At 47.5% G+C, this 26,084-nt stretch overlaps 1 protein-coding gene across 1 annotated transcript; it reads right to left on the bottom strand.

Annotated features, from left to right (window-relative positions):
• Positions 1-4,074: 4,074 nt before the first annotated feature.
• Positions 4,075-5,210, bottom strand: LOC109758182 (cold shock domain-containing protein 4). Its single transcript, XM_020317025.4, has one exon. The coding sequence runs from the start codon at positions 5,116-5,118 to the stop codon at positions 4,351-4,353; it is 768 nt and encodes a 255-aa protein (XP_020172614.1). The 5' UTR covers positions 5,119-5,210; the 3' UTR covers positions 4,075-4,350.
• Positions 5,211-26,084: the final 20,874 nt, after the last annotated feature.

Raw genomic sequence — 26,084 nt, 5'->3', positions numbered from 1 at the left:
CATTTTGTTGGCAGAGGATGTTTATTTTAACTGTGTTGCAGAAAGAAACAGAAAGACGCAACTTGTGGGCTTGTTGATTAGTTCTGGTCTTGTAGGCACTAGCACAAATTTCTGAATAGATTATTCAGAGTAGTAATACAGTACCTTCACATTTTGATTGGCTCTGATCAAGCTCAAATGTATGTTCATGCGTACCTTCACTTTGTGTTGTTGAATAGGAGTAATATATAGTTTGTGCTAATCGGTAACAATTTTTGTGGCTCCCTAGACCTGAGCAGCTCCTTGTTCTTATGGGATAAATTATTCGGTGCTCGGTTTCCTTGTGATTCAGCACTAAATTATTCGCCATCCTGTGATACCAGGATTCACATAATATTTTCTTCAAAAATATAAGTCTATACATACCATTTCTAGCAGTATCTGTGATGATTGCTTATTTCACATTTCCTTTGCCATCAGTTTTTTATGACATTTTTCTGCATTTTCATTTGGGGGCAGTTTAGCTAGATGTTTTTTGCATTAGATTATCAGCTAGAAATACCTGTATGAGATGTAATGGAAGTTTGTCCCCAAATTAATGTCAAGGTAAGTTGCACATGGTAAAGCGGTTCTCCTTCATACTTACCATACCATGTCTCGGTATCTTGGTTTTCATTGTCAAGTAACTGAACCTTTTTTTTTTACTTCTGCTGATACACTCATACACCAAGACTCTTACATTGGCTTTTCATTTCTGTACAGGATTCTTTTTCGAGTAGGGTGAGAAGATGTGGACCATTGGTGGATATGCCATGTCTTTGACTATTCAGAAATGCAACGCTGAAAGCACATATGCTACCACAACGTTTTCGTCCCTTTCATTTTTTTGGGTATTATGGCAGTTCTACCCTGAGAGGAAGAGGGGTAGAATCGGCAATATACACGTTATGACCTAGGCCATGTAGCTAGACTTGGTATTATCGTATCCTGCAATTTTTGTTGCACTTCTGGTTCATGCTGGATTTAGTGACCTGGTTATTGTGTCTACTGTGCCAAGAGGTGTTCCATCGGTTGGATGCCACTGATCTACTGTTCGATTTTCTGCCTTTTGCCTACGCATATATATGTCCCAGCCGCCAATTTATAGGAGCCGCTGCTTTTATATACCCAAGTGGTGATCTGAAGCAGCTATATATGACACGGCACCAGTGCTTGTGGGGAATTGGAGAGGCTAACAAGTTGTTTGCCCGTCAGGACTTGTTTGGATCAAGTTATGCAAAGATTGCAAGAAGTTTATAATCTTTATTACTCATACAAGTAACGTCCTTAGCCAGGATTCGATATTTAGCCATATATATGTGACTTATCTGCTCCTTTGCATCAAACCGTTCGGATGGCAGATTTTCAGAATCTGGGTATTACGGGTTCCCTTTTAGTTTGTGAGTCCTTGTGTGCATCCTTTTAGTGTACGCTCATAAGGAGTAGCAACCAAATCAAGAAGAAAAAAACAAGCATACCGTGAATGAGGAACTTCTCACTTCCAATCTAGTAGGAGGCTTATCATAAAGGGATTTTATTCATTCTTTGAGACAAAATCAAGTTTTGGGATGTCAAAGTTGTTTCTTTGCTTCTAAGAATATAGATTCGTCTCCAACCCAGCTCATGACCAAAGGGCTGGTAAACGTGTTTTTGTAATCACGAAAATCATAATTTGAAGTCTCGAAAACCATGCCTTGAGCAATCCCTACCTTCAAAAAATGTAATTATGACTTGTTCTAAAAAGGAATAATTCTATGTGACAAGCTCATCAATACAAGTCGCATAAACTTGTGTTGCAGAAGTACGTTTTGTGATTTTCGCACAAGGCCGCACATTTTTTATGAAAACATACGAAGTTAAGCTTGCACCTACTACCTAGATTACCTTTCCATTATTTTTTAACAGTTTTGCTAAAGTACATCTAGATGTGACATAAGTATTGCAAAACTCAGACAATTGATCATATGGGTATTTTTTTTCCTTATTATGTTTGATCGGGTCACTTAGATGTGCAATAATTAGGGCACACCCATTTTTTAAACATAGAAATGTGATCTTTTGCTCAGACAATTGATCATATGGAACCCTTGTTGCACAAGATCAACCGGCGAGCGCCTTGTGATTGTTGGTTCAGATCGTCCTCCTTTGTGCTGGCGACCAATTCTGAAACCCCCATACCCACATCTACACGTGCAACAATTTTGAAATGTTTGGGATTGGAAACCTCATGATCAAGAGGAAACTCGGTCAGACACCCAAGGAGTTTCCTCGCTCACTCGCCGTCCGTCTGTCCATCCCCACCCGCTTCCCTCGGTAGCTCACCGGCACGGGCACCAGCACCGGCCATCAATGGAGGCCCAAATATCTTGCTGCGATCAATCAACGCATCTACAGGGAAAAAAAATCTACAGGGAGAATATAATCCAGCCCCTCGATCGGCACATATGCTCGAAAAATCAAAAAGCGCGCAACAGGATACGATGCCCCAACCCCTCCGCATCATATCATCCAGACAAATAATGCCCGTGGTACCTATCCATCGCCCGCACCGTCCACACCTTGGACGGCGCGCATCATCTACATCTCGCCTAGGCAACACGTATAAATAAAACAAAACGAAAAAGGCGAGCTTCTCCAACAGTTTTTAAGCCATTCTAGAGCAGATCTCTCTTGCTGGCACTGGGACCTGGCGGCCACACGGCAAGCTTTTAAGCTAAGATTAGCAAGATACTCCATGATTACCACCATGGGTCTAATAAGCTATGATAATGATTATCTTCTCCTATCTTTTGGCGTGGCGCGCTGGTGATGGAGGACAGCACAAGCAGCTAGAGCATGTGCAGCAGGGGTCGTTCTCTTTCTCTCTCCCATGCGCGCGAACGTACGGTCGAGGGCCGCTGGCGCGCCATCTGGACGACGGCCAAAGCAAGCACAGGATTCGGATAGACAAGGCAGGCGGAGGACACTGACACAGGCATGCGACACAGTGCCCTCCGGCAGACTAGCGGCATTGACCGGCCAGTAAAAACTGGAGCACGAGAGCGCGCACCAGATCGGATTGACACCTGACGGCGACCCTTCGGCGCATGCCTCTGCGGGGCCGACACACAGGTCACGGGCCGTCTCGTTGCGCTAAAAATAGCCTACGTCCATATACACCACACATAAATCAATAAAATTATACCAGTAGCACTCCTGAGAAAACATACAGCTAGTACACAGCTACCGGATTAAACACTCTGCAGCCGGCCAGACGGCCAGTGTGCTCTGCCTTTCCTTCCATCCCATCGGCCAACTGTGCTGCGCATGAACGTTCTATCCTATCCTCATCTACACGCCCCACCAAGACGCAACACTAATGCTATGCCGTCCCAGACTATAATTCAAGTGATTAAGCACAAAAGGCACAGGTGGGGATTGAAATTCAGTGTCTAACAGCAGAAAAACTCAGGGTTACAGACCTATCACAACAGCAATCCAGAAATAAATCCCAGAAAACAAAGATGTAAAACAACTTCTGTATTGTGCTGGAGATGTATATGGACCAGCACGGGCCAAAAAAATCATGAGCAGAGCCAGACACAGTACAAGCTTAAAGACAACGCAACCACTAGACACTGACAGGAAAGTGGATCCAAAAACAGCACCAGACAGGGCATGACACCCCATGGTTGGGGAACTGACACCATTGCTTACCCCAGATTGACGCTTTCCCCGGATTAAAAGGGTAGATCGCAAATCCAGTAAAAACTTTACCCTCCACTACGCAGCCCAGACAAAACCTCACTTTCCCCACGCAAAAACCTCAGCAGATGAAAGTACCAGCACTAGTTAATCGCCTTCCAAACTCTACTTTAACATAATCATAATCAATTAACAAACAGGATGTCAGACAGAGGTAATAGTTCTACCACTAGAGCAGAGATCTGACCTGACAAGAGAGAATTCATTCATTCACTCATGGAGGATGATAATAACGACCGGCATCTTTTACTTCATCGATGAAACCAAAAAACAGAGATGTGTTGCAATCTCCTCATCATCACCACACAAAAATCACCAATAATCCATCATCATCACGACCTTAAACATCAACTGAGAGTACGGGTACGGGTACCAGAGGACCAATTCATAGCAAAATTAACCATCACACGGACTGACTGACTGACTGACTTTCCCCTAGGACGGATTCCGAGAACGGAAGGGGGGAGGAAGATAAAATAAGCGAGGCGGCTGCGGCTGGGCGCTCAGGCCCAGATCGATCGATCGGCAAAACTAAGACGAGAGGTATTTAGGCGCAATCTATAGAGGGGGAGGGGCAGAGATATCCCCTCACTTGGTGCAGTCGCGGGAGATGTGGCCGGTCTCGCCGCAGTGGTAGCAGGTGCGGTCGCCGCCGCCGCCGCCTCCTCCGCCGAACCTCCCGCCGCCGCCCCCGCCAAAGCCGCTGCTGGTGGGGCAGTCCCTCGCGATGTGGCCCGGCTCGCCGCAGCTGTAGCAGTTACCGCCGCCGCCGCCGCCGTAGCCGCCGCCTCCTCCGCCGGCGCCGCCGTTGAAGCAGTCCCTGGCGATGTGGCCTTGCTCGCCGCACTTGTAGCAGCCGCCGCCGCCGCCGCCACCAGCGGGGCCGTTGACCGAGCAGTCCCTGGCCATGTGGCCAGGCTCCCCGCACTTGAAGCAGGCCCCACCGGCGCCTCCACCGCCGGATCTCCTCTGGCCGCCCCAGCCGCCGCTGCCACCACCGCCATACCCACCTCCGTACCCGCCAGATCCGTCCCCGCCGCGGCCGCCGAAGCCCCCGCCGCCGCGAGATCCGCCGCCGCCGCGGGATCCGAAGCCGCCCCCGCCGCCGCCCGCGCCGCCCTGCACGAAGGATCCGTCGGGGCCGGTGACGTCGACGGCCTTGGTGCGGCCGTCGTCGCCCTCCGAGACGGCGAACTCGACCACCTCGCCCTCGGCCAGCGAGCGGAAGCCGTCGGCCTTGATGGAGGACTGGTGCACGAAGAGGTCCTCGCTGCCGTCGTCGGGGGAGATGAAGCCGAACCCCTTGGTGTCGTTGAACCACTTGACCGTCCCCTTCATCCGCGCCTCCATCGCCATCGCAGCCCCCCGAAACCCTACCGACGAGAAGATTTTTTTTCTCTCTCTCTCGCTCCGCGATCGATCGATCTTATCTGCTCGGGGTGGGGGAGGAGGCGGGGCTTATATAGGCGGCGGCGGGCGGGGCATACGAGGAGCGGAGGGAGGGCGTGGAACAACCCCGGGGCGCATCGGACGGCTGGTGGCGTGCCGGGGGTCGTGATGGACGGCTCGGGGTGGCCTGGCGGACGTGGTTGGAGGGGAAGAGGCTGACGTGCGGGGGCCGGGCTTCGCACGTGTGGGCTGGCCACCCGTCGGCGCCAGCGTTGGCCAGGTTGGTTTCTGTGGGCAGAGACCATGACCGGTGGGCCGCCGCTGGAGAGGAGGTTGCTGGATCCGGTGTACGCGGGAATCAATGCTCTCTACGATTTGTGGGTTGTTAATCGAGCCAGGACCATGCACCCGGTCTACCAGGGCATCTGTTTTCAAAAAGAGAAAAGGGGGATAGATGGAATACTTTTAAGTAAATCTCATCTCAATTTGATTAGATAATTTTGTATATAAAGGAGAATCTCAATTTGCTTTTGGTTCCATAGCGATTTTCAAAAAGGAGGGGCGTGCTACGCGTCGACCGACTGGTCTTTCTAAAAGCCAGCCAGCCCACGAGCCATCTGATTCATGATGCGCATCGTATAGTCTTTCTTCTCACTTTCCCACAAGTTGCAACAACGATTGACAACGCACAGCCGCTGCCTCCTCCCAAAAAAAGAGACTAGGGCTCCTCTATATCCCGCCGACGCCGCCGCCGGTCCACCTTGTCTCCGGTGGCCTTAGGGTCATGGGGGCGCGGCAGATCCCGACCCTTGCCGGCGGGATGGCTCCGATTTTATAGGTTTCTTCAGAGTTATGTTAGGGTTTGTGTCCTGTAAGACGAGACGGCGGCAGGTCCCTGAAGATGGAATAAGGTTCTTCCTGCCTGGCCCCCGTCCTACTGGCATCATTGATGGGCATGTGGAGGTATGTCTCCAATGGATCTTAATTTGCCGAAAGATAATCCCTATCCCATTCTTATAGGTTTCCAAATGAGAAAAGCAGTGGTAGATTTGATAAATCATTGGCCTTTCCTTTCCAAGTTGTCATCGACAGTCTAGATCTGTGAGAGGTTTCCATGATTGGAAGACAATTCACTTAGACAATTCACTTGGGCAAACAGTCTTCCGGAACCGACATATGAGAAAGTAGATCACTTTTAATGGATACCGACTAAAAATCTAAATTTCCTATGGTGTCTGTTCGTGCTCTACCTCGTATCGAGGCATCAGACCACACACCCATTCTCCTAACTACTGCTTTGCCACGACCACAACATAGATGCAAGTTCAAGTTCGAACTTGGGTGGTTGCTTCAGGATGGCTTCCATGACATGGTCAAGGAGGTGTGGGTGAAACCGGTGGTCGGGCCTACCCCAATAGATAGATGAAATAACAAAATGCATGCATTACGTAAATTCCTTGGTGGATGAGCTGGGCATACGGTGGGTATCCTAGAAAATGATAAGCATCGTCTTTCATCTATCATTGATGAATTAGAAGCTTTGGCAGAGGTTAGACCTCTACCTGAGCATGAAATCGAGATCAAGAATCATTCGAATGCACAGATAGCTAGCATGCTATGTGAATAGGAACTCAAATGGTACCAACATTCTAACTCTCAGTTTATCCTAAAAGGTGATTCGAATACTAGATATTTCCATGAAGTCAGCAATGGCAGACACCGAAAGAAAATTATTCATTCCCTGCAACCGGATGAGGGGATGATCGAGGGGCATGAGCAACTTAAATCTTACATCACTAATTATCACAAAAATCTGTTAGGAGCAACAGAGGAAGGAAACTTCTCGATGGATGAATCCTGAACATATGACATCCCACAGGTCTTTGATGAGGAAAACAACCTTCTAACAACCCCATACTCTGAGGAGGAAGTTAGAAAGGTGGTTTTCCTAATGGAGCATAACAAAGACTCGGGTCCGGATGGTTTTTCTGTAGAGTTATATCAGAACTTCTAAGAAGTCATCAAACTGGATCTCCTACTTTTGTTTAGCGATCTTCATGCTAGCCAACTAGAATTGCGTCGCTTAAACTTCGGTGAGATTATTTTATTACCTAAGGTTAATGAGGCTGAAAGGATACAACAATACAGACCTATTTGCCTCCCTAATGTTAGTTTGAAAATATTCATGAAGGTTGCAATTATTAGGCTAAATTTGGTTGCTGAACATGTGGTTCGTCTTCACAAACAAATTTTATGCAAGGCAGACACATCCTAGATGGAGTTGTTATCCTTCATGAAACAGTCCATGAGTTACACCGAAAAAAAGTTGAATGGGGTGGTACTCAAAATAGACTTTGAAAAGGCTTATGACAAAGTCAAGTGGCCCTTTCTTCAACAGACTCTAAGAATAAAAGGATTTTTTGCAGAGTGGCGCGCTATGATCCATAGCATCGCTTATGGAGGTAGTGTTGCCATTAAGGTCAATGATGACGTTGGACACTATTTCCAAACGAAGAGGGATTGCCACAAGGTGACTCGTTTGTTGGGGATCGTAGCAGAATTTTAAAATTTCCTACGCGACACCAAGATCCATCTATGGAGTATACTAGCAACGAGGGGAAAGGAGTGCATCTACATACCCTTGTAGATCGCGAGCGGAAGCATTCAAGTGAACGAGGTTGATGGAGTCGTACTCGACGTGATCCAAATCACTGATGACCGAGTGCCGAACGGACGACACCTCCGCATTCAACACACGTACGGAGCAGCGACGTCTCCTCCTTCTTGATCCAGCAAGGGGGAAGGAGAGGTTGATGGAGATCCAGCAGCACGACGGCGTGGTGGTGGAAGTAGCGGGGATCCCGGCAGGGCTTCGCCAAGCACAAGCGGGAGGGAGAGGTGTTGCAGGGGGAGAGGGAGGTGCCAGGGGCTGTGTTGTTGCTGCCCTCCCTCTCCCCCACTATTTATAGGGGTCCTGGGAGGGGCGCCGGCCACCCTGGAGATCCCATCTGAGGGGGGGCGGCGGCCAAGGGGGTGGCTTGCCCCCCAAGGCAAGTGGGGCGCCCCCACCCCTAGGGTTTCCAACCCTAGGCGCAGGGGGAGGCCCAAGGGGGGGGGGCGCCCCAGCCCACTAAGGGCTGGTTCCCTTCCCACTTCAGCCCATGGGGCCCTCCGGGATAGGTGGCCCCACCCGGTGGACCCCCGGGACCCTTCCGGTGGTCCCGGTACAATACCGATAACCCCCGAAACTTTCCCGGTGGCCGAAACTGGACTTCCTATATATAATTCTTCACCTCCGGACCATTCCGGAACTCCTCGTGACGTCCGGGATCTCATCCGGGACTTCGAACAACTTTCGGGTTTCCGCATACTAATATCTCTACAACCCTAGCGTCACCGAACCTTAAGTGTGTAGACCCTACGGGTTCGGGAGACATGCAGACATGACCGAGACGCCTCTCCGGTCAATAACCAACAGCGGGATCTGGATACCCATGTTGGCTCCCACATGTTCCACGATGATCTCATCGGATTAACCACGATGTCGAGGATTCAATCAATCCCGTATACAATTACCTTTGTCAATCGGTACGTTACTTGCCCGAGATTCGATCGTCGGTATCCCAATACCTTGTTCAATCTCGTTACCGGCAAGTCTCTTTACTCGTACCGTAATGCATGATCCCGTGGCTAACTCCTTGGTCACATTGAGCTCATTATGATGATGCATTACCGAGTGGGCCCAGAGATACCTCTCCGTCATACGGAGTGACAAATCCCAGTCTCGATCCGTGTCAACCCAACAGACACTTTCAGAGATACCTGTAGTGTACCATTATAGTCACCCAGTTACGTTGTGACGTTTGGTACACCCAAAGCACTCCTACGGCATCCGGGAGTTACACGATCTCATGGTCTAAGGAAATGATACTTGACATTGGAAAAGCTCTAGCAAACGAACTACACGATCTTTTGTGCTATGCTTAGGATTGGGTCTTGTCCAACACATCATTCTCCTAATGATGTGATCTCGTTATCAATGACATCCAATGTCCATAGTCAGGAAACCATGACTATCTGTTGATCAACGAGCTAGTCAACTAGAGGCTTACTAGGGACATGTTGTGGTCTATGTATTCACACATGTATTACGATTTCCGGATAACACAATTATAGCATGAACAATAGACAATTATCATGAACAAGGAAATATAATAATGACCATTTATTATTGCTTCTAGGGCATATTTCCAACAGTCTCCCACTTGCACTAGAGTCAATAATCTAGTTACATTGTGATGAATCGAACACCCATAGCGTTCTGGTGTTGATCATGTTTTGCTCTAGGGAGAGGTTTAGTCAACGGATCTGCTACATTCAGGTCCGTATGTACTTTACAAATATCTATGTCTCCATTTTGAACACTTTCACGAATGGAGTTGAAGCGACGCTTGATATGCCTGGTCTTCCTGTGAAACCTGGGCTCCTTGGCAAGGGCAATAGCTCCAGTGTTGTCACAGAAGAGAGTCATCGGGCCCGACGCATTGGGAATCACCCCTAGGTCGGTAATGAACTCCTTCATCCAGATTGCTTCTTGCGCTGCCTCTGAGGCTGCCATGTACTCCGCTTCACATGTAGATCCCGCCACGACGCTTTGCTTGCAACTGCACCAGCTTACTGCCCCTCCATTCAAAATATACACGTATTCGGTTTGTGACTTTGAGTCATCCAGATCTGTGTCGAAGCTAGCATCGACGTAACCCTTTACGACGAGCTCTTCGTCACCTCCATAAACGAGAAACATATCCTTAGTCCTCTTCAGGTACTTCAGGATATTCTTGACCGCTGTCCAGTGTTCCATGCCGGGATTACTTTGGTACCTTCCTACCAAACTTACGGCAAGGTTTACATCAGGTCTGGTACACAGCATGGCATACATAATAGACCCTATGGCCGAGGCATAGGGGATGACACTCATCTTTTCTCTATCTTCTGCCGTGGTCGGGCATTGAGCCGTGCTCAATTGCACACCTTGCAATACAGGCAAGAACCCCTTCTTGGACTGATCCATATTGAACTTCTTCAATATCTTGTCAGGGTACGTACTCTGTGAAAGACCAATGAGGCGTCTTGATCTATCTCTATAGATCTTGATGCCTAATATATAAGCAGCTTCTCCAAGGTCCTTCATTGAAAAACACTTATTCAAATAGGCCTTTATACTTTCCAAGAATTCTATATCATTTCCCATCAATAGTATGTCATCCACATATAATAAGAGAAATGCTACAGAGCTCCCACTCACTTTCTTGTAAACACAGGCTTCTCCATAAGTCTGTGTAAACCCAAATGCTTTGATCATCTCATCAAAACGAATGTTCCAACTCCGAGATGCTTGCACCAGCCCATAGATGGAGCGCTGGAGCTTGCATACCTTGTGAGCATTCTTAGGATCGACAAAACCTTCCGGCTGCATCATATACAATTCTTCCTTAAGAAAGCCGTTAAGGAATGCCGTTTTGACGTCCATCTGCCATATCTCATAATCATAGTATGCGGCAATTGCTAACATGATTCGGACGGACTTCAGCTTCGCTACGGGTGAGAAAGTCTCATCGTAGTCAACCCCTTGAACTTGTCGATAACCCTTAGCGACAAGTCGAGCCTTATAGATGGTCACATTACCATCCGCGTCTGTCTTCTTCTTAAAGATCCATTTATTTTCTATGGCTCGCCGATCATCGGGCAAGTCAGTCAAAGTCCATACTTCGTTTTCATACATGGATCCTATCTCGGATTTCATGGCTTCAAGCCATTTGTTGGAATCCGGGCCCGCCATCGCTTCTTCATAGTTCGAAGGTTCACCGTTGTCTAACAACATGATTTCCAGGACAGGGTTGCCGTACCACTCTGGTGCGGAACGTGTCCTTGTGGACCTACGAAGTTCAGCAGTAACTTGATCCGAAGCTTCATGATCATCATCATTAACTTCCTCCCCAGTCGGTGTGGGCACCACAGGAACATCTTCCCGCGCTGCGCTACTTTCCGGTTTGAAAGGGGTGACTATCACCTCATCAAGTTCCACTTTCCTCCCACTCAATTCTTTCGAGAGAAACTCTTTCTCCAGAAAGGACCCGTTCTTGGCAACAAAGATCTTGCCTTCGGATCTGAGGTAGAAGGTATACCCAATAGTTTCCTTGGGGTATCCTATGAAGATGCATTTTTCCGACTTGGGTTCGAGTTTTTCAGGTTGAAGTTTCTTGACATAAGCATCGCATCCCCAAACTTTTAGAAACGACAGCTTAGGTTTCTTCCCAAACCATAATTCATACGGTGTCGTCTCAACGGGTTTCGACGGAGCCCTATTTAAAGTGAATGCGGCAGTCTCTAAAGCATAGCCCCAAAATGAGAGCGGCAGATCGGTAAGAGACATCATAGATCGCACCATATCCAATAGAGTGCGATTACGACGTTCGGACACACCATTTCGCTGAGGTGTTCCAGGTGGCGTGAGTTGTGAAACGATTCCACATTTCCTTAAGTGCGTACCAAATTCATGACTTAAATATTCTCCACCACGATCTGATCGTAAGAATTTTATTTTCCTGTCACGTTGATTCTCAACCTCACTCTGAAATTCCTTGAACTTTTCAAAGGTTTCAGACTTGTGTTTCATTAGGTAGACATACCCATATCTACTTAAGTCATCAGTGAGAGTGAGAACATAACGATATCCTCCGCGAGCCTCAACACTCATTGGACCGCACACATCGTTGGACCGCACACATCGGTATGTATGATTTCCAATAAGTTGGTTGCTCGCTCCATTGTTCCGGAGAACGGAGTCTTGGTCATCTTACCCATGATGCATGGTTCGCACGTGTCAAATGATTCGTAATCAAGAGACTCCAAAAGTCCATCTGCATGGAGTTTCTTCATGCGTTTGACACCAATGTGACCAAGGCGGCAGTGCCACAAGTATGTGGGACTATCGTTATCAACTTTACATCTTTTGGTATTCACACTATGAATATGTGTAACATCACGTTCGAGATTCATCAAGAATAAACCATTGACCAGCGGAGCATGACCATAAAACATATCTCTCATATAAATAGAACAACCATTATTCTCGGATTTAAATGAGTAGCCATCTCGAATTAAACGAGATCCAGATACAATGTTCATGCTCAAAGCTGGCACTGAATAACAATTATTAAGGTTTAAAACTAATCCCGTAGGTAAATGCAAAGGTAGCGTGCCGACGGCGATCACATCGACCTTGGAACCATTCCCGACGCGCATCGTCACCTCGTCCTTTGCCAGTCTCCGCTTATTCCGCAGTTCCTGTTTTGAGTTACAAATATGAGCAACCGCACCGGTATCAAATACCCAGGAGCTACTACGAGTACTGGTAAGGTACACATCAATTACATGTATATCACATATACCTTTGGTGTTGCCGGCCTTCTTGTCCGCTAAGTATTTGGGGCAGTTCCGCTTCCAGTGACCACTTCCCTTGCAATAAAAGCACTCAGTCTCAGGCTTGGGTCCATTCTTTGACTTCTTCCCGGCAACTGGCTTACCGGGCGCGGCAACTCCCTTTCCGTCCTTCTTGAAGTTCTTCTTACCCTTGCTTTTCTTGAACTTAGTGGTTTTATTCACCATCAACACTTGATGTTCCTTTTTGATCTCCACCTCCGCTGATTTCAGCATTGAATATACCTCAGGAATGGTCTTTTCCATCCCCTGCATATTGAAGTTCATCACAAAGCTCTTGTAGCTCGGTGGAAGCGACTGAAGGATTCTGTCAATGACCGCGTCATCCGGGAGATTAACTCCCAGCTGAGACAAGCGGTTGTGTAACCCAGACATTCTGAGTATGTGCTCACTAACAGAACTATTTTCGTCCATTTTACAGCTGAAGAACTTGTCGGAGACTTCATATCTCTCGACCCGGGCATGAGCTTGGAAAACCATTTTCAGCTCTTCGAACATCTCATATGCTCCATGTTTCTCAAAACGCTTTTGGAGACCCGGTTCTAAGTTGTAAAGCATGCCGCACTGAACGAGGGAGTAATCATCAGCACGTGAGTGCCAAGCGTTCATAACGTCTTGGTTCTCTGGGATTGGTGCTTCACCTAGCGGTGCTTCTAGGACATAATCTTTCTTGGCAGCTATGAGGATGATCCTCAGGTTCCGGACCCAGTCCGTATAGTTGCTGCCATCATCTTTCAGCTTGGTTTTCTCTAGGAACGCGTTGAAGTTGAGGGCAACGTGGGCCATTTGATCTACAAGACATATTGTAAAGATTTTAGACTAAGTTCATGATAATTAAGTTCATCTAATCAAATTATTCAATGAACTCCCACTCAGATAGACATCCCTCTAGTCATCTAAGTGAAACATGATCCAAGTTAACTAGGCCGTGTCCGATCATCACGTGAGACGGACTAGTCAAGATCGGTGAACATCTCCATGTTGATCGTATCTTCTATACGACTCATGCTCGACCTTTCGGTCTTCCGTGTTCCGAGGCCATGTCTGTACATGCTAGGCTCGTCAAGTCAACCTAAGTGTATTGCGTGTGTTCCGAGGCCATGTCTGTACATGCTAGGCTCGTCAACACCCGTTGTATGCGAACGTTAGGATCTATCACACCCGATCATCACGTGGTGCTTCGAAACAACGAACCTTCGCAACGGTGCACAGTTAGGGGGAACACTTTCTTGAAATTATTATAAGGGATCATCTTACTTACTACCGTCGTTCTAAGCAAATAAGATGCAAAACATGATAAACATCACATGCAATCAAATAGTGACGTGATATGGCCATTATCATTTTGCTCCTTTGATCTCCATCTTCGGGGCGCCATGATCATCTTCGTCACCGGCATGACACCATGATCTCCATCATTGTGTCTTCATGAAGTTGTCACGCCAACGATTACTTCTACTTCTATGTCTAACCCGTTTAGCAATAAAGTAAAGTAATTTACATGGCGTTATTCAATGACACGCAGGTCATACAAAAAATAAAGACAACTCCTATGGCTCCTGCCGGTTGTCATACTCATCGACATGCAAGTCGTGATTCCTATTACAAGAATATGATCAATCTCATACATCACATATATCATTCATCACATCTTCTGGCCATATCACATCACAAGGCACATGCTGCAAAAACAAGTTAGACGTCCTCTAATTGTTGTTGCAAGTTTTTACGTGGCTTGTATAGGTTTCTAGCAAGAACGTTTCTTACCTACGTAAAACCACAACGTGATATGCCAATTTCTATTTACCCTTCATAAGGACCCTTTTCATCGAATCCTTTCCGACTAAAGTGGGAGAGACAGACACCCGCTAGCCACCTTATGCAACTAGTGCATGTCAGTCGGTGGAACCTGTCTCACGTAAGCGTACGTGTAAGGTCGGTCCGGGCCGCTTCATCCCACAATACCGCCGAAGCAAGATAAGACTAGTAGCGGCAAGAAGAATTGGCAACATCTACGCCCACAACTGCTTTGTGTTCTACTCGTGCATAGTAACTACGCATAGACCTGGCTCATGATGCCACTGTTGGGGATCGTAGCAGAATTTTAAAATTTCCTACGCATCACCAAGATCCATCTATGGAGTATACTAGCAACGAGGGGAAAGGAGTGCATCTACATACCCTTGTAGATCGCGAGCGGAAGCATTCAAGTGAACGAGGTTGATGGAGTCGTACTCGACATGATCCAAATCACCGATGACCGAGCACTAGTAGAAAACAGGGCTTAGGTCACAGGGCAGTTTTCACATTAGCCCCGGTTCAGTCACGAACCGGGACCCATGGGGGCATTCGTCCCGGTTCGTGAGCCCAGGGGGCCGGCCGGGGCCTCGTGGGCATTGGTCCCGGTTCGTATGGAACCATTTGTCCCGGTTCGAGCCACGAACCGGGACTAATGGTCCTCGCTCCTGGCCCACAACCATTGGTCCCAGTTCTTGGCATGAACCGGGATAGAAGGCCCGGATTTAGTACCGGTTCATGCCATGAACCGGGACCAATGAGGTGCCTATATATACCCCTCGCCCGCGAGCAGAGCACTCCAGTGCTCTGTTTTTCTCTGGCCGGCAAGGGGAGGGCTTTGTGGTGCTCTAGCTCACCTCCTATGCACATGAGGTGTTCGATGAAATGCCCGAGCCACACTAGTTAAGCTTTGTCCTCTCGAAGCTCGACCTCAAAGCTCCATTTTCCTCGAGATTTGTCTAGGTTTAGCGGCCCGTCACGTCCCATTCCCGTATTCACCGCCGTCGACCGCCCGCGCCGATCTCGTCGCCGGCACCACCGTGGTGAGCCTCTTGTTCTTATCTTCTTTTTGAAAGAAAAAAATTCTTACTTTAGATAGATACTTGTCTAATTTTCTTACTATTTTATTCCTTCTTATTACATAGTGCGATGGTTTTGGTATCCGCCCCCGTCGGCCCTCGTCCTGTCTATGATTCGGATGTGGTATATATTATCTTTTTATAACTATTTGATTCATTTATTGTTTATGACAAATATACCGACCAGCGTGACATAGATTTTATTTATCTAGGAGGTGGTTGAACCGGAAATTCTAACCGACCCTATTGTCGAGAGGTTAAATTTAGTTGAAGAAGAAAACAATTACTTGAAGGAAAAAATAAAAAAAATTGAGGAGGAGAAGATGATATTGGAGTTGCATGTTGCGGATGTCGTCGATGATCACAAGATCAAGATGGATGCAATGCGCTTGAAGATTAGAAAGATTAGAAAATATGCCATTCATACCGAGGCTTGGTATCATTATGCCGTTGGATCAATTGTTACCTTGGTTGCGATTATGATCGCATTTGTTTTCGCATTGAAATGTTTTACATAGTTTCAATGTATGGTTTAATTAATTAGATGCTTCGGAGAGCTATATATATATGTTGTTAGATGAGAACTATGTATGTACTTTGGTTCTAATGTGATGATGAACTTCTATTAATTTGGTCACTTAATTATCTATTCATGATGTTCTGTAATGGTTTTTGACACACTTAATTATATATAATGCACGCAGATGAACCGGCAATGGATGTACGGTGACAGACACACCTCCGAGTACATTAAGGGCGTGCATGATTTTCTCGAAGTGGCTGAGGCAAACAAGCAGAATGGTTTTATGTGTTGTCCATGCCCTATATGTGGGAATACGAAGTCTTACTCTGACCGGAAAATCCTTCACGCCCACCTGCTTTACAAGGGTTTCATGCCACACTATAATGTTTGGACGAGGCACGGAGAAATGGGGGTTATGACGGAAGACGACAAAGAAGAAGAGGACGATGACAACTATGTGCCCCCTGAATACGGTGATGCTGCAACGGGGGAAGCTGCTGAAGATCAAGAGGAACCAGTGCCCGATGATGATGATCTCCGCCGGGTCATAGTCGATGCAAGGACGCAATGCGAAAGTCAAAAGGAGAAGCTGAAGTTCGATCGCATGTTAGAGGATCACAAAAAAGGGTTGTACCCCAATTGCGAAGATGGCAACACAAAGCTCGGTACAGTACTGGAATTGCTGCAGTGGAAGGCAGAGAATGCTGTGCCTGACAAAGGATTTGAGAAGCTATTGAAAATATTGAAGAAGAAGCTTCCAAAGGATAACGAATTGCCCGACAGTACATACGCAGCAAAGAAGGTCGTATGCCCTCTAGGATTGGAGGTGCAGAAGATACATGCATGCCCTAATGACTGCATCCTCTACCGCGGTGCGTACAAGGATCTGAACGCATGCCCGGTATGCGGTGCATTGCGGTATAAGATCAGACGAGATGACCCTGGTGATGTTGACGGCGAGCCCCCCAGGAAGAGGGTTCCTGCGAAGGTGATGTGGTATGCTCCTATAATACCACGGTTGAAACGCTGTTCAGAAACGAAGAGCATGCCAAGTTGATGCGATGGCACAGTGAGGACCGTAAGAAAGACGGGAAATTGAGAGCACCCGCTGACGGGTCGCAATGGAGAAAAATCGAGAGAAAGTACTGGGCTGAGTTTGCAGCTGACCCAAGGAACGTATGGTTTGGTTTAAGCGCGGATTGCATTAATCCTTTCGGGGAGCAGAGCAGCAATCACAGCACCTGGCCCATGACTCTATGTATGTATAACCTTCCTCCTTGGATGTGCATGAAGCGGAAGTTCATTATGATGCCAGTTCTCATCCAAGGCCCTAAGCAACCCGGCAACGACATTGATGTGTACCTAAGGCCATTAGTTGAAGAACTTTTACAGCTGTGGAATGGAAACGGTGTACGTACGTGGGATGAGCACAAACAGGAGGAATTTAACCTGCACGCGTTGCTGTTTGTAACCATCAACGATTGGCCCGCTCTCAGTAACCTTTCAGGACAGACAAACAAGGGATACCACGCATGCACGCACTGTTTAGATGACACTGAAAGTATATACCTGGACAAAAGCAGGAAGAATGTGTACCTGGGCCATCGTCGATTTCTTCCGACCAACCATCAATGTCGAAAGAAAGGCAAGCATTTCAAAGGTGAGGCAGATCACCGGAAGAAGCCCGCCATGCGTACCGGTGATCACATACTTGCTATGGTCAATGATTTACACGTAATCTTTGGAAAGGGTCCCGGCGGACTAGCTGTTCCGAATGACGCTGAGGGACACGCACCCATGTGGAAGAAGAAATCTATATTTTGGGACCTACCCTACTGGAAAGAGCTAGATGTCCGCTCTTCAATCAACGTGATGCACGTGACGAAGAACCTTTGCGTGAACCTGCTAGGCTTCTTGGGCGTGTATGGGAAGACAAAAGATACACCTGAGGCACGGGAGGACCTGCAACGTTTGCACGAAAAAGACGGCATGCCTCCGAAGCAGTATGAAGGTCCTGCCAGCTACGCTCTTACAAAAGAAGAGAAAGAAATCTTCTTTGAATGCCTGCTCAGTATGAAGGTCCCAACTGGCTTCTCGTCGAATATAAAGGGAATAATAAATATGCCAGAGAAAAAGTTCCAGAACCTAAAGTCTCATGACTGCCACGTGATTATGACGCAACTGCTTCCGGTTGCATTGAGGGGGCTTCTACCGGAAAACGTCCGATTAGCCATTGTGAAGCTATGTGCATTCCTCAATGCAATCTCTCTGAAGGTGATCGATCCAGAAATCATACCAAGGCTAAGGAGTGATGTGGCGCAATGTCTTGTCAGTTTCGAGCTGGTGTTCCCACCATCCTTCTTCAATATCATGACGCACGTCCTAGTTCATCTAGTCGACGAGATTGTCATTCTGGGGCCGGTATTTCTACACAATATGTTCCCCTTTGAGAGGTTCATGGGAGTCCTAAAGAAATATGTCCGTAACCGCGCTAGGCCAGAAGGAAGCATCTCCATGGGCCATCAAACAGAGGATGTCATTGGGTTTTGTGTTGACTTCATTCCTGGCCTTAAGAAGATAGGTCTCCCTAAATCGCGGTATGAGGGGAGACTGACTGGAAAAGGCACGCTTGGAGGGGGGGACTCAATAATATGCAGGGACGGATATTCTTGGTCTGAAGCACACTACACAGTTCTATAGAACTCTACCTTGGTGACCCCGTATGTCGATGAACACAAGAACAGTCTGCGCTCCAAACACCCGGAGCAGTGTGACGACTGGATTACATGTGAACACATCAGGACTTTCAGCAGTTGGTTGGAAACACGTCTCAGAGGTGACACCACTGTTTGTGATGAGTTGTACTCGTTGTCCAGGGGACCATCTTCGACTGTATTGACTTACAAAGGATACGAGATAAATGGGAATACATTTTACACGATCGCCCAAGATCAAAAGAGCACCAACCAAAACAGCGGTGTCCGCTTTGATGCAGCAACCGAGAGGGGAAAGGACACATATTATGGTTACATAATGGACATATGGGAACTTGACTACGGACATGATTTTAAGGTCCCTTTGTTTAAGTGCAAATGGGTCAATCTGTCAGGAGGCGGGGTACAGGTAGACCCACAGTACGGAATGACAACAGTGGATCTCAACAATCTTGGGTACACTGACGAACAGTTCGTCCTAGCCAATGATGTGGCACAGGTTATCTATGTGAAGGACATGTCTACCAGACCGAGGAAAAGAAAAGATAAGGAAGCGAATACATCATACAATGAGCCAAAGCGGCACATAGTTCTTTCAGGAAAAAGGGACATTGTGGGAGTGGAGGGCAAGACAGACATGTCTGAAGATTATGAAAAGTTTCATGAAATTCCTCCCTTCAAAGTCAAGGCTGACCCAAGCATCCTGATAAACGATGAAGATTATCCATGGTTACGGCGCAATAAGCAAATGACACAAGCGAAGAAAAAGTGAAGACTTTCTTCCGCAACTATTATGATGATTCCATGCCAACTTTGTAATAGATGAGTATGATACCATTGTCTGTTTTGTACAAGAAGTGCATCTAGTTTTTGCCGTAACCCTCTCAACTTTCTTGCACATGCTATGTGGATGAAATGATGATACCATGCCAACTTTCAACCTTTTCAGAGTTCATTTGAAATGCTTTATAAGCCCTGAGTGCAGAGAGGTTAGGCCCGTAAGCCTGCTTTAGAGAGGAGCTCGACAGCTCAGGCGCACCGCACCTTATAAACAGGTGCGGCTCTCTCTTAGCTAGCAAGGTGGGACTAAACTCACCACCACGCCGCTGTGCAAGGCCATTGGTCCCGGTTGGTGGCACGAACCGGGACCAATTCCACCCTTTGGTCCCTTTTGGTGCCACGAACCGGTACTAATGAGGCTGTGGCCCCACGAGCACCTTTAGTACCTGTTCGTGGCACGAATCGGTACTAGAGTTTCTTACTAGCTAAGCAGTTTTTTAGTCCCACCTCGCTAGCTGAGAGGCACTAGGAGCAGTTTATAAGCCCTGAGTGCAGAGACGATGAAGAAGAGGCGCAATGCTCACGTTGCTTAGCTTCAAGCCTTGAGGAATAAGGTAGACTGCATTGAGCTATGTGCAGTGCAGTCTACACTATTCCGAAAGGCTTGAAGCAAATCAACGCGCATTGCGCCTCTTTTTTATTTTTAATCATTAAAAGAAAAAAGAATTTTCATAAAGAACTTTTTTTGATAGAAACTTTAATAGCAGAAAGAATTATCATAAAGTAAAATAAATAAGTAATTAGAAACAAAATAAAATAAAATAAATAAGTTTTTTGTTGTAAGTAGAAACAAAACAAAATAAATATAGCAAAAAAGAAAACAAAAAAACTAAATACAGCAAAAAGAATTTTCATAAAGAACTAATGGCACTAATAGAAAGTTTATGTGTTTTCTAAAACTAATGGCACTAACAGACAGTTTATAATTTTGCTGACCTAAAAGCAAAAAGAATGAAAAAATAAAGCAAAAAACAAAAGAAAATAAATAATGCAAAAAACAGAACCAAAAAACTGGATTTTTTTTAAGAAAACTGCCACCTATTGGGCCACCACGGCCTGAATACGACTAGAAACCCAACCTGGGCCAGGATTCAGGCCCGCAGAAGGCCCAATAGGCCAACAGACAGCACAGTGTGACATTAGGCCCGTAAGCCTGCATTTGAGAGGAGCTCGAGAGGGCAGCCGCAGTGGGGCTTATAAACCACTCCGAGCCCCTCTCAACTAGCCAGGTGGGACTAAACTTTTGGCCGCGGGCAGCGCAAGGCCTTTAGTCCCGGTTGGTGGCACCAACCGGGACCAATGCCCCCCCTTTAGTCCCGGTTGGTGCCACCAAACGGCGGCCTTTGGTCCCGGTTGGTGGCACCAACCGGGACTAATGCCCACCTTTAGTCCCGGTTGGTGCCACGAACCGGGACTAAAGGCTTTGCTATATAAGTCCACACTTAGGAAATTTTCGAGATACCTCGCCAGTTGCCCCCGACGCCGCCAGGCTGCCCGTGCTCGCCGTCGCCGCCCACTCCTCGTCGCCGTCGCCCCTTGCCTCGACGGGTCGCCGCCCGGTGCTCGTCGCCGTCGCCCTGCCCCCATGCGCCGCCCCGCCTCATGCTCCCCTGCTCGCGCGCGCCGCCTCGGCGCCCCGAGCCCCCTTGCCCGGCCCGCGCGTGCTCGCCGGCGCCCTCGCCGCCCCCACACTGTCCCGCCCCCGCGCGCCGGCGCCCTCGCCGCCCCCGCCGTCGCCATCGTCCTAGCCGCCCCCGCTGTGAGAGCCGCCGCCCCGGCTCTTTTTTTATTTTTATTAGTTTAATTTTTTTGTTCATATGTGATGTATATGTGTATGTGGCTATAATGTATATGTGAACAAAATTTTTTTGTATGTATGTAGATGTTCAAAATGTATGAATATATATGTCAAAAATGTTTTTTTGTTCATAGAAAGTTTTTTGTTCATATATAGAAAGTTTTTATATATGACAATGGATATATATTCTATATATATGAGAAATGATGATCCACATGGAAAAGTTTTATATATGCAAAAGTTACAATTTTAGAAAAGTTTTATATATCTAGCTAGGAAGGGAAGAAGAAGAAAAAGAAGGATAGGAAAGAAGAAAATAAGAAGAGGAAAGAAAGAAGAAGAGGAGAGGAAGAAGAGGAGAAATAAATAAGAAGAGGAAAAAAGAAGAAAAAGAAGAGGAGAAGAAGAAAGGAATAGAGGAGAAGAAGAAAAAATAGAAAATATTCTATTTTTTCTTCTTCTCCTCTATTCCTTTCTTCTTCTCCTCTTTTTTTTCTTCTTTTTTTTCTTCAATCCTCTCCTCTATTCCTTTCTTCTTCTCTCCTCTTTTTATTTCTTCTTCGTTTTCTTATGTTTTATCGGGTCTGTCGTCGTCGATATATACCCCTCCCGATATCTTCAACACGAGGGGGGATAACTTCAACACGAGGGGGGTCGATATACCCCCTCCCCGATAATATTATTTCCCGTGTATATATGTCGTCGTTGTCGATATAACCCCCTCCTGATAACTTCAACACGTGGGGGGGGGGTCGATATACCCCCTCCCCGATAACATTATTTTCCCGTGTATGTATGTTGTCGTTGTCGATATTACCCCCTCCCGATAACTTCAACACGAGGGGGGATAACTTCAACACGAGGGGGGGGGGGTCGATATACCCCCTCCTCGATAACATTATTTTCCCGTGTATGTATGTCGTCGTTGTCGATATAAAACCCCCTCTCGATAACTTCAACACGGGGGGGGGGTCGATATATACCCCCTCCCCGATAACATTATTTTCCCGTGTATGTATGTCGTCGTTGTCGATATATATAACTCCCTCCTAGATAACTTCGACATGATGGACAGTCGATATGTATACCCCCTCTCGACCGTGATAACTTATACCACGGGAGCACCCCCCGGCCCTCTCGCTCGACCAAAACTCTCGAGGACACCCAAACCCTAGAAAAAAAACGATGCCGGTCTCCTACCCCCTCCCGCCGCGCCCCTACCCTTGAAGCGTTGCCTAGGCCACCCCAAACCCGGAATAAGCTTGGTCTACGTTTGCACTAATATATCCACCTGCTGTCATGTTTGTGTAATAATTGACATGTTGTAATATTTGCAGAAACAATGGAGCACGGACGAGATGAGCAAGCAGAAGACGTGTTGGGGGACATAATCTTAGCCGGAGGTGATATCTTGTCGTGTCTTAACGACAATGATGGTCTGGAAGAACAGGGTGAAGAAGCAGGCTGCGGTGATCGAAGAGTGGAGGAGGAAAGACATGATTATGATGGCTCCGGTGACCCAATGCTGGTGCAAGAAGGAGCCCGTGGTGACGGCTCCGGTGACCGAACAGAGTCCGGCCAGGTAAATATATTAGTTAAGCCTGTGCTGACTAGCTAATTGATGCATTCATTGTTTTGGTATGTACACATATTAATTAACACTCGTCTTTCTCCTTTTTTCTAGCCCTCCGGATCGAGCACAACTGTGGTAAAGAGACGAGGCCCGAAGAGAAAGTTGCGCTCGGATGAAAGGTTTGAGATCACAGCAATCGCGCGCGACGGCCAACCGATTGAACCCCTGCGGACAAATGATGCTTTTGCTGCTCAGTGCGGGGTTCTAGTTAGGGACAAGATCCCGATCAGCATCCACCAATGGTATAAGCCTAAGAAGGAAGACCCTGAGGTGTCTTATGTCAATGATATGCAGAAAGATGATCTTTGGACTAAGCTAAAGGCAAATTTTACCCTACCGCCAGAGGAGGATCCGGAGAAGCCAGTTATAGAGCAATTAATCAAGTCTCATGCTCTTAAGAAGATGGCAGACCTCTTCAGGAGGTGGAAGAATGAGCTGAAAACGTTTGTCGACAAAGAAGAGACACCAGAATTCATCGGCCGGTATGAGAAGATCAGAGATCACTGGCCCGCATTTGTGGCCCACAAGACATCGGAAAAGAGTAAGAAGATGTCAGCAACAAACAAGAAGAATGCTGCGAAGAAGAAGCTTCACCATCGCACGGGGTCAGGTGGCTACCTCAAAGCCCGTAAGTGGGCCAAGTCTGAGAGGGATCTGCTTGATAAAGGGATCGAACCAGATACAATGAACTGGCCAGACCGTTGCCAGACTTGGTTCTTCGGGGCTGGCGGAACCTTGGACCCTGTATCAGGGAGGTGTCGTTGGACGGACGAGCAACTTGCAATACCCGTCAAGAAGCTTAAGCACTATATCGATGCAGTGCAGCAAGGGACGTTCGTTCCAGACAGAGAGAACGACAAGCTCACAATGGCCCTCGGGAATCCTGAGCACCCTGGACGGACACGAGGCACGCCAGGCTCCGTTCCGTGGAAGGCTGGTTTTCCGGACGCGGGCGGTTACAAAACCTAGGAGAGGAGGAAAAAAGTGGAGCAGATCCAAATTCAGCGTCTGCACGAAAGGGTTCAAGTGCTAGAGGAACGAGACGGCAATCGAGATGCCGAAACTGCCCCCGAAGCTACACCGCCATCTCAGCGTAAAAGCAGCGTAGCTTCCACCGAGCTGCCTCAGCTGGAGCATGCGGCTCCTGCTAGCTACCCCGTGGATGCTATCACGGAGTCTCAACATTGCCACCTTGAGGCGGAATGGCAGAACTTGAAAGTCAAGGCGGCTGTTGGCTCTGTTTTACCTACTGAACCCGGCGCAACCTACCACTGCCGGCCGATTCCAGAAGGATATGCTAGGGTGATGGTGGATGAAATAACGGAGGGATTTGAGGACCTCCAGGTTGACCACCCTACCGGTGAAGGGGAGACTCAGCTGGGTTTAGCTCTGAAGACTCCATGCCTATGGCGGAAGGAGCTCATCAAGCTTCCGAACTGGACGGCTCCGGCGAGTAAGGGCACTCCGCCTCCTCCTCCGCCTCCTCCTCCGGCGAGTGATCAGGGCACTCAGCCTCCTTCTCTGGCGCGTGGCGGCACTCCGCCTCCTTCTCCGCCAGCGCCGGCGCGCCAGAGCAGCCAGCCTCCTCCTTCTCCGCCTCGTCAGCAAGGGCGGAAGAGACCCGCCGCCGCTGCTGCTGCTCCGGCGCGTCGAAGTCCTTCTCCTCCGCCTCGTAAGCAAGGAAAGAAGACAGCCGCAGCCGCTCCGTCTGCTCTGCCGGAGTCTAGCAGTACAGCTGCCAGAGGCGGGAGGCAATACAGATTCGGTCCTTCTCTGAAGACTCCAGAGAAGTTACCATATGAGAGGACCGAGGAGGAGAACGCGAAGATCGTGCGAGCCAAAGTGAAGAACTTCTTTGAAGGGGTGAAAGCAAAGAAACATCCACCTCCGGAGGAGAAGGTAGATCCGGTGAAAGCAAAGCGCACTCTGGCTGCCCTGACAAAACCACCAAAGTCTCCGCCGAGAGGCAACTATGAGCGCGTTCTTGCAAAGGCATATGCCGAAGCGGAGCGGTCGGGAAGTACTGTCAGTGATAAAAGGATGAAAGAACGACGAGCTGGGAAAAAAATTGCCCAGCTCGGCGAACAAGCGAACCAATCGTGCCCCCGCTCAAGGTGTCAAAAGACATCGTCGCTAATGATCCGGCTATGGTGCCCGGTTATAGCAATCTTGGAGATTACCTGCCCGACGATGTACATTATGAAATCATGGAGGTGGACGACCACAAATACCATTACGGGAAGCCTCTCGTCAAAGATGTCAGATCTCTAAGCACGATGATGCGAAGACTACATGATTGGTACATGAAAACCTGCAGAGAGTCTGATGGGATGAGTACTTTGACGCTGAGAGTTAAACCGGAGCATGACCTCGTTGGAATTGAACTGCTGAATGTTCCATTTGAGGATTTCTTCCAGTTACAATCAAAAGTCCCTCGATAAAACAACGATCACTTGCTACTGTCTGTAAGTAGTACTACTTCTGTCATTAAGTCTCTCTATATAGGTCAGCTCTTTCATTGCATGTATTTATACTTATCCTCACTATATTATGCAGATTGAAGATCGCCGAATTGAAGAAAAGACAAATCGGTGATATTGAGTTCATTAACACAAATCTCATAGATGCATATACGGTTGAAAAAAATCCCAAAGAAGCCGAGGCCAACTTGCTATAATCGTTGGTATTAAATCAAAACAAAGATATAATACTCTTTCCTTACAACTTCAAGTGAGTGTTACTGTCTTGTGCATATTCGGTTTCCCTTATTAGTCCAGGTTATGGTAATGTAATTGATGACTTATGCATGCATGCGTAGCTTCCACTATATTCTCCTAGAGATTAAGCTTGAGCCGGGAGTAGTAACCGTCTTAGACTCGAGACGAAAAAGATCCCCAGGACTATGCGAACATGACTCAAATGCTCCAGAAGTAAGTTAAATCGATCATTATCCACCATATCAGCAACTTTGTTCATTTCCTGATATCAAGTAATTGTTTTCTTTGTCTGGCAGGGTTTGGAGAAAATTCACCTCAAAAGCTCCGGGACT

The sequence above is a fragment of the Aegilops tauschii genome, chromosome 6, assembly GCF_002575655.3.
Source record: "Aegilops tauschii subsp. strangulata cultivar AL8/78 chromosome 6, Aet v6.0, whole genome shotgun sequence".
Taxonomy (NCBI): domain Eukaryota; kingdom Viridiplantae; phylum Streptophyta; class Magnoliopsida; order Poales; family Poaceae; genus Aegilops; species Aegilops tauschii.
Note: the sequence above shows the minus strand (reverse complement) of the source record. Positions and strands in the feature narration are given on the sequence as shown.